We start from the raw sequence: 10000 nt of genomic DNA, 5'->3' as shown, positions 1-10000 counted from the left end.
CACTACCACCCACCCCCCTCGATCTAAACACACAACCCCCCTTCTGTCTCCTTCCGCCCCCTACCCCTCACCCCCCCCCCAAAAAAAAAATCAACTCCTCCCCATCTCAAAAACAAACAAACAAACAAAATAGCGTCTCTCACCCCGCACCCCAAGAAACAACAACCCCCCCCATCTCAAAAAAAAAAAAAGAAAAAAGAAATAGACACGAAGACTTCTCAACACACACAATGCCTCGCGTCTCTTCTCTTAAAGCCGATATATCCCCTTCGCCGCATAGCTCTTGTCGGTCGGGGAATCCAGCGTGGGAAAATCTCTCGATGGGCGGGTGTCGTTGGCCATCTGGCGGTGAGGAGGGGAGGGGAGGAGGTGGGAGAAGGGTAGGGGAGGGAGGGAGAGGGGTAGGGGAGGGGAGGGAGGGAGGAGGAAGAGGGGAAGGGTATAGGGGATGGGGAAGGGAGAAGAGGAAAGGGGAGGAAGAGGGGGAGGTGATGGAGAGGGGGAGAAGGAAAGGGAGAATAGCAAGGGGGAGGAAGAGGGGGAGGTGATGGAGAGGGGGGGGGGAGGGAGAAGGAGGAGAGGAGTGGGAAGGAAGGAGAGGGGAAGGGTAGAGGGGGTGGGGAGGAGGAAGAGGGGAAGGGGGAGGAAGGAGGGAGAAGGGATATGCCCGAGTAGATCTTAGATTTTGTTGTCTGTTGTTTCCTTCAATCTCATTCTTATTGTTTCTTTTCTTTATTCCTCTCTTCTTTACCTTTTCATTATTTTATTTTCGTTCAATTCCATCTTCTTTTCTTCTATTCTTCTTATATCTACTTCTCTTCCTCTTCTTCTCTCTAATACCCTTTTCTTCTTAGAATATATACATAATATGCCAGGATGTATATCAGATTATCAATATACTTCTTTCTCTCTTTGCTATCTACTCTTTTATCTATTGCCTTATCTACCCGCTTCCATTTCGTGCACTCCATCTCCCTCGTTGATTATGCCTTTGTGTCCACTTATCACTATATAAGTTGCCATATATACTGAACGATAAAAAAGGTTGACTGCTGGAAGGGCATCCGGTAAGGAAATTGCGACAAGACAAAATTTAATTATCAAAAAAATGAAGAGGAAGAGGGAGAGGAAGAGGAAGAGGGACAGGAAGAGGAAGAGGAAGAGGGAGAGGAAGAGGAAGAGGAAGAGGATGAGGGAGAGGAAGAGGGAGAGGAAGAGGAAGAGGAAGAAGGAGAGGGAGAGGAAGAGGGAGAAGAAGAGGGAGAGGGAAGAGGGAGAGGAAGAGGAAGAAAGAGAGGAAGAGGGAGAGGAAGAGGATGAGGGAGAGGAAGGGGAAGGGGGAGAGGGAGAGGAAGAGGAAGAGGAAGAGGAAGAGGGGAGAGGGAAGAGGGAGAGGAAGAGGAAGGGGAAGGGGAAGGGGGAGAGGAAGAGGAAGAGGGAGAGGAGGAAGAGGAAGGGGAAGGGGAAGAGGAAGAAGAAGAGGGACAGCAAGAGGAAGAGGAAGAGGAAAGGGAAGGGGAAGGGGGAGAGGGAGAGGAAAAGGAAGAGGAAGAGGGAGAGGGAGAGACGAAGATAAGAATGAGGATAGAGATGCTGAGGAGGAAGATAAGGAAAACAAATAGAAGAATTTTAAAAAAATGAAAAAGGAAGTGGGAGAGGGAGAGAGAGAGAAGAAGATGAGAATGAGGATAGAGATGCTGAGGAGGAAGATAAGGAAAACAAGAAGATGAAGAAGGAAAACAAACGGGAAAACGAAGAAGGAGAATAAGAGCCAAAAAAAACGAGAACGAGATAGGAAAACGGAAAGAAAAATAGGAAAAGGGGAAAGAGAAATGGAATAAGCGTAAATGAGAAGGAATTTATGCGCGCGAGGTGGAAGTGATTCGTCTCGATCACGAGTTTATGAAGATCACTTGATTTCACTGAAGCGAGTTCTAATTTCCTCTCTTTCGTTGTGAAGTTACCCGCTCGTTTCACACACACTCACGCACACGCACACGCACACACACGCACACGCACACGCACACGAACACGCACACGCACACGCACACGCACACGCACACGCACACGCACACGCACACGCACACACACACACACACACACACACACACACACACACACACACACACACACACACACACACACACACACACACACACACACACACACACACACACACACACACACGAGAGTGATGAGGATTGATGATTGTATTAGTAGCAAAAGTGGTTGTAATAGTGAGTAGTAGCGATAGCAGTAGTAGCAGTTGTAGTAGTAGTAGTACTAGTAGTATCGATAGTACTAGTAATAAAACTAGTAGTATTACTAGCAATAGTAGTAGTTATAGTGATAATGATGGTGATGATAATAACAAAATAATAATAACAATAATCACCATCACAATTGTCATTTTCCTGTTACTACTTTTTATATCATCCGTTTTAATATCAAGTTGCTTATTATCATCAGTCTTCATAATATGATAGTCATTATTATATGTTTTATCGTTATTATGATTATTACGGTTATGTTTATTGTTCTTGTTGTTATTATTATTAGTATTAGTATTAGGATTAATTCATACGGCTAATATCGTTAGAATTATCATTATCATTATTGATATGATTAACATTATCATAATTATATTATTCATTCTTATCAAAATCACCATCTTTATTTTTATCTTTATCTTCTTCATCTTTATCTGTATCATCATCACAATCATCTTTATTTTTATTTTCATCTTTATCTTTATCTTGTCTTTGTCATCATCATCACCATCTTTATCTTTGTCTTTGTCACCATCATCATCTTAATCACCATTATCATCACCATCATCATCTTCATCACCATCATCATAATCATCATCATCACCACCATCATCATAATCATCACCATCAACTTTGTTTTCATAATCATCATCATCTTATCTTATTCACTCTGTCAAGTAGTAATATAGTAATGTGTTCTGGAATCGAAGTGAATAAATAACCAAATTAAATAATGACTGAAGCGAAATGCACAAATGATTAAATAAGTGAAGAAATAGATAGATAACGAAATGAAACGAAAAGAAAAGGAAAGGAAAGCAAAGGAAAGAAACCAAAAGAAAAGAAAAGAAATGAAACAATAAGAAAAGAAACGGAAAAAATGAAAAAAGAAAAGTTAAAAAAAAGAGAAGAAAAGACAAGAGCAGAACAGAACAAAGAAAAAAAAAGAAAAAAAAATCCAAAATGTGACAGACAAAAAGGATCTTACAGGATTTTTCAGATTATATTTCGTTTTATTTCCAGTTGTTTCAATAGATATTCTTCGCTGTGACAATTCGCCACTAAACCTCCCCCAACCAAAATAAGAGAAAAGAAATGAAACAATAAGAAAAGAAACGGGAAAAAAGAAAAAAAACGAAACGAAATGAAGAGAAAAGAGCTTAAAAAGAGAGAAGAAAAGACAAGAGCAGAACAGAACAAAAAAAGAAAAAAGAAAAAAAAAGAAAAATCCAAAATGTGACAAAGACCAAAAGGATCTTACAGGATTTTCAAGATTATAACATTTAGTTTAATTTCCATTTGTTGCAATAGATATTCTTCGCTGTGACATTTCGCCACTAAACCTCCCCCCCCCCCCCCCCCTGTGTGCAAGGAATGGCCGGGGTCACCACCAGCAGGAGGCGCGAGGGATCGAACGCAGGTCTGCAAGATGGCTAGAAAGGAACGTTGCAACACCCACCACGGGAGAGCTGGATCCTGGAGATAAAATTACTTGCTTCATAAGACCAAAATAGACGCTAACAGACCATCGGCGGCGAGTCAAGAATGTCCTAAAAAAACCGAGATAGGAGCAAGAGAGAAAGCAGCGTCTTGGAGAATCGGTTTGGCAATCTCTTTGTCTCGAGAAAGGGTGTATAGTTAGGAGAGCCAAATAAGGGATGTGGCACGAGCGTTCAGAAACCAAGTCAAGATGTTCAATATATTATTCGGGGAGTACTACTAGTCTTTAGTATTTCATCCAGCTATTGAAATTAGGATTCGGTGCAGCAGGTGACGAAAGAAATCCACGACAGCAAAAAAAAAAAAAAAAAAAAAAAAAAAAAAAAAATAGGAAAGCTTGATAAATTCGTCTTAGTTTTGAAAATATGTTCCAGGTATCAGTAATGGCTCCACAGAACCGTTCTTTGAGGAGAGCTAATTGGATCGAGGTACCTGAGGTGCGTGTGACGCCACAATGTCGCAAGGACTATTCTTATAAAAGCTATTTTCTATCGCGTTATTATAGCAGGAGACTTTCTTAGCACAGGTAATGGGATCCAAACCGAGTTATAATAAGAGGAAAGTTTTCGTCCATAACAAAAATATTTTTGTCTCGAGATAATCACGTGGAGAGAAGACACAAGACAAAAAAAAAAAAAAAAAAAACAGGTATCGCATATGTAGATTAGTTCCAACATGCTATACTGAAAGGATTATTGTAATTGCATTTATTATACTGTTCATACCATCTTCACTGACTCTCGTTCTATTCATAACATTCCTCATTCCACCGTTGAATTGATTGAGAAAGGGATGGGTCATATCTCATAGCATAACGTGTTATATCACCTCATAGGGAAGCTGATAAAGAAACATATTGTGTGAGCTTGCTTGAATAGAGATATAATTACCATAAATTAACATAGGAGTTCCATGACGATCTTTGTCATCATTACGAATATGATTATCATAATTATCCTGGTATTCAAAAATCAGTATCATTTAGCTAGATAATCTTTTATGCGAAGTATATTTAATCTTTCCTTAACAGGGGAAGAAAGAGGAATGGGAATAAAACAGGAAAATAAAGAAAGCGAATGAAGAGAATGGAAAATGACGGAGAATGGAAGGAGATGGGTTGCTCTCAGCTGTTTTATATTTTCCTTTCGTTATTGTTCTTGGTTAGTCTTTATTATCGTCTTGTTTGTATGCTGATCAGTCGATTTATTTATCATCAGTATCATCACCATCACCATTACCCTCACCACCACCACCACCTTAATCATCAGCACCATCACCACCATAATCATCATAATCATGTTGATCAATCGATTTATCATCAGCATCATCACCATCACCATTACCCTCACCACCACCGCAACCATCACCACCACCACCACCACCATAATCATCACCATCACCATCATAGTCATGTTGATCAATCGATTTATCATCATCATCATCACCAATACCCTCACCACCACTGCAACCACCATCACCACCACCACCATAATCATCATCATCACCAGCACCCTCACTATCACCACCATCATCATAATCATCATGTTGATTAATCGATTTATCATCAGCGTCATCACCATCACCACCACCATCATCATCATAATCAATCACAATCATAATCATCGTCATCGCCATCACCATTATATTATCGCCATTATCTATTTGTTCATATATCTAAATATTAATTCATTATTATTGGGGGTAAAATATGTATATCAATTTGCTGTATCCGATAAACAGTCACATATTTTTGTTAATTGTTCAAAGCCGGATGTGTGACAAGCGATAAGCAAGTTTTTATTGTGACATTCTTTTACATGAAAAAAAACTCCACGTGTTTAGTACATGAAAGGTATCAAATATGGAAAAATATAATAGTTATCCCTCTCGCTTTTGCGTTGAAGTCCGGTGTCATAGAAAACGGAGCTCGGTTAGGTGCTACAGCTGGAGGTAAGTGAATAAATAATGAAAAAAAGTGGAAACTCCAGATGATTATTCCTTTAAGCATGTTGGGTTTTGATATAGATTTGTTGCAGGTTTTATCAGAATTGGTACGAATAATAACAAAGTAAATATATGAATTTATATAAACAAATTTATAAATGAATGAATAAGTAAATAAATAAACAAATATATCAAGTAGAAGCACTCAAAGTGCGCATACCTCCGCCAAGGCAATAGGGACACTGATGCAATAAAGACATTCCCAGGTGGAGAATTACATCAAAATCACATTTCTCAATCACACTGGTGACGTCCGTAAAAATAAACTCCATGGCGGTGGTTATAAAGGTAATGATAACATGCAATTACTGAAAAAAATACAATCCTGTTCATAACTTTTGAGTCAACCTGCTAACCACTTAACAAACCAACTAACACTACTAAAAACATAATGTTCTTGGTGGAAGTTATAAATAATTTATGATAGTTTTGGAAATGAATGAATTTATTACTTTTATCGAAAGGAAGGTTCCGATATTTCACAAAAAAATACCATTCAAACTCGTCCCTTTGACATAACCTTCATATTTAATATTTTACGCATCAACCAAATATTTTTAAATAGATGAACCCCAACTTGCAGTCGATCAATGAATATTTATGAAATCCAACTTTTATTGAGCATTAAATAACACAAGCTCACTTTTTCGTGCTTGATCAATCCTAAACTGCATCTATTTCCTTGACATACATTTCGAACGGAAACTAATCCCACTCATCGAGGTTCAAAAATACTGCCTCCGCCATCTTTTTATAGACCACAAGGCGTTCATTTTTCACAGGGAGAGAAATTCCTAAAAAAGGCCTTCAAAGAATAACAATAGTAAGAATTAGTTTTTTTTATCCTTCTCAAAGTCAAAGTTGGTCTCATATCCATCTGGACGTAAGGGACATGTTTTGTAGAGAAGCATCCTTGCTAACCCGCGGGATGATGCGGTCGGGCGGCCAGTTCCTTTCCGCCCCGACTTTGACCCATCTACTAAGCCTTTATTAACGTCTTTTTTTTCTCTTTCGCAGACGGAGAAATTCCCAAGGAAGACCCGGAGTCAGGTGATGATCAACAACGTACGAGACACCGACAGCGGGGAGTACAGCTGCAGCCCCTCGGACCTTCCGCCTTTCGTCATCACCGTCCACGTCCAGCACGGTAAGTGGGCGGGGAAAAGGGACGGAGCATACAGTACATAGGTGAAAGGCGCCGGATCATAGACCGCATAGGTAGGCGGGGAAAGGGTATAGATTATACAACACATAGGTAGGCGGGAAAGGGTACGGATTATACAACAAAAGGTAGGCGGGAAAGGGTATGGATTATACAACACACAGGTGGGGAAAGGGTACAGATTATACAATACATAGGCGGGAAAGGGTACGGATTATACCACACTTGGGTAGGCGGGGAAAGGGTACAGATTATACAACACATAGGTAGGCGGGAAAGAGGACAGATTATACAACCCATGTAGGCGGGAAAGGATTTGGATTATACAACACTTTGGTAGGCGGGGAAAGAATACAGATTGGACAGCAGCGAGGAAGGTTAGGTGAAGGAGGGACTGTAAGGCACACAACTGAGTAGTGAATAGGAACAGATTGTACTACAGCTTGGAAGGTTAGCTGGAAGTGGGATGGATAGTGCAGTATGTTCGTTGATAAGGAATGGGGATGGATTGTACAGCACAGTGATGGGCGAGGAATGCAGATAGATCTACCAGCATGTAGGTGGGCGGCCAAAAGTGAAGAATTGTGCAGTGGGTTGGTGAGAGGGGAATAGAGAAAGAGTGTACGACAGCATGAAAGGTTAGCTGGACGAGGGATGGATCACACAGCATATAGGTGGTCGGGGAATGCGATGGATTGCACAGCATCTTTAGAGGTTAGCTAAAGGAGGGACGGATAGTAAATCACGTAGGTGGATAGAGTAAAGATATCGACTCTACAGCACTTAGATAGGCAAGGAATGAGGACATACAAAGCATAGGTAGGTGGTTAGGGGTGACAGAGCATATAGAATATTGGGTTAGCTAGAAGAACGATGGATAGCGTGTATGTTTGCAGAGAAGAGGGCGGATTGCACAGCACAGAAGTGAGCTTGGAAAGGTAGATGGATCGAACAGCGTGGTTGATGTTTAGGAAGGGAGATGGTAAGGGAAGATGAATTGCTTATAGAAACCATAGATGAGTAGGGAGAAGGCCAGAATGCATGCCATAATAGAATGGACCTTATAACATGGTAGGTGGGCGGGGAAGGGGATGAAACACAAGTCAGACTGCTGAAAGGAGTAGGCTCTAGTAAGTACGAGTTAGTAAATACTTGGTAGCTGGATGGAGTGCTAATAGGATGTGGGAAATCTTTTTAAAAAATGAGGATTGTTTCATGAATTGTCAGAAGTTAGAGGGAAATGTTACAAAGTTAACAAGTTGCAGAAAAAAGTGTTGATTGGTCACAGAATACTAGTGTTGATCAATAATGACAGGTTATAGATTACTGACGGTGTTGATAGGTAATAGTAGAGTGTTAATAGCTTGTAAGGATTGTTAACAGGTCAAGGGAAGTTAATAGTTTGTGAGAAATGTTAATCGGTTGTGAGGGTATAGATAAGTTGTTGGAAGTGCTTATGCTCTATTATTGGAGGAATTATCACTGGGAGAGTTGAGGTCAGTAGTTAGTAGACCACTTTCATTTTCATACTGGAAGTAGATACTAGTGTTTACAAGGAAAATCGGAAACGTTTATTTCAGATAATGGAAGTCCCTACATTTCCTCTGTGGTAATTATGCTAACACAGTGCTTTATACATACATATTAGTATTAAGTGTGTAGACCTAGTAGTTACTGATACACGATTTAATACCTCCGACCCCAGGCCAGCACCACGCAGCAGTACAGCAGGGAGGGCTTAGTGGAGCTCCTGTTACCAACCCGGTGACCCACTTCCTACTGCTTCTGCTTATCCTCATGTTCAGCAGGGCTAGGTGAACACAAGGAGAACCAGGAGAGCTCCCCTGAATGAAACTGCTTATAACTCTAAGCAGTAATTGCACTCAAGTGTTTCGTATGTGATAATGGCGTATTTAGAACCATGGCTGAAAAGTGATGAGAGACGGAAAAGTGAAGCTTCTAAGGTACCAGTGGTTTGAAATGAAGAATAGTTCTTTGAAATGTGACTGGTTATTCGTTTTCAATCTTTGCTCCCTTTAATTTATTCTACAAGATAAGGAGGAAACAGAAAAGACAGCTGAAGCAAAGACCAAGAGTCTTTTGGATAAAGTGTTAGTGACATCCTAGCCATAGTACCCTGATAAAACTGAGCTGAGACATTAGAACAACAGTTATTAAGCAAGACCCCGTTGATCTTGACCAAGAAACAGTAGCGCTGTGGGATAGTGCAGTACCTCACTTCGGGTATATTACAGTGCTAACTTGACGTGGGATCTGACAACACTGATGTGCAATACGACCCAGAGCATGAAGACCAGAAATAAAGCCAAACAAAAGACGGTGCAGCGACAGTGTGTGCGAAGTTCTGACAAAAGGACAATTCCGTCACCTCACGTCTTGAAGATGACATTTAGGTTTATTAAATGTATTCTGACACAATCAAAGAGAGACAGCTATCTTCTCCATTTTGTTTGATGATTATTTAAACCTGGCGAAATATTTTGACACCTGAGTAATGGGTATGCATTTTAACATGATACCTGTTCATGATTCGGGAACCTGACATCTAAAAGGTATTCAGTACGGAACGACATATTGTTATGGGTAATCATAAATTTTGGAATTATCTGTAGTTGAGACTGGTAGTCAACATGTATGTTACATAATTATTTAATAGTACTATATAATATGATTTACTTACTGGACTGTTTTGTGTTTGAGGATATGGTGGCTAAAGATTGTGTGCAGCATGTCCCACATCTGTAGTTCACAGTACCCAAGTCGTCTGTACCACGCTGGACGCATCATAAAACAACGAAAGAAACAATGTTCATAGACTACCTACCAACGAGCAGTAAATCATGAACAATTTACACCTCACCGACCAGGCCTGACAATTTTAAGTGATTGACCAGGGTGTACATTGGCTCAGTCTTTCTGTCAGATTTTTACCGAAATGAAGGAAGATAGTTGTAATTTGTGACTGCACATGGCTGTACATTGAGTGCTGGCGAGAGACTGGACACAGTATACCAGAAAGAAAAAGAAAATAGAAGAGTGAAAT

The 10000-nt window shown here is 40.3% G+C and overlaps 1 protein-coding gene across 1 annotated transcript in view; it reads left to right on the top strand.

Moving 5' to 3' along the window:
* LOC113813463 (uncharacterized) overlaps positions 1-9994 on the top strand; it is a 41722-nt gene extending 31728 nt beyond the window's left edge. Inside the window, exons 2-3 of the mRNA XM_027365444.2 lie at positions 6792-6921; positions 8642-9994. Coding sequence (XP_027221245.1) covers positions 6792-6921; positions 8642-8754 — 243 coding nt within the window. The 3' untranslated portion in view covers positions 8755-9994. The remainder of the gene's footprint in view (positions 1-6791; positions 6922-8641) is intronic.
* The last annotated feature ends 6 nt before the right edge of the window (positions 9995-10000 follow it).

The sequence above is a fragment of the Penaeus vannamei genome, chromosome 40 (genome assembly GCF_042767895.1).
Source record: "Penaeus vannamei isolate JL-2024 chromosome 40, ASM4276789v1, whole genome shotgun sequence".
NCBI lineage: Eukaryota > Metazoa > Arthropoda > Malacostraca > Decapoda > Penaeidae > Penaeus > Penaeus vannamei.
The sequence above is the reverse complement of the archived record's forward strand: the minus strand, read 5'-3'. Positions and strand labels throughout refer to the sequence as shown.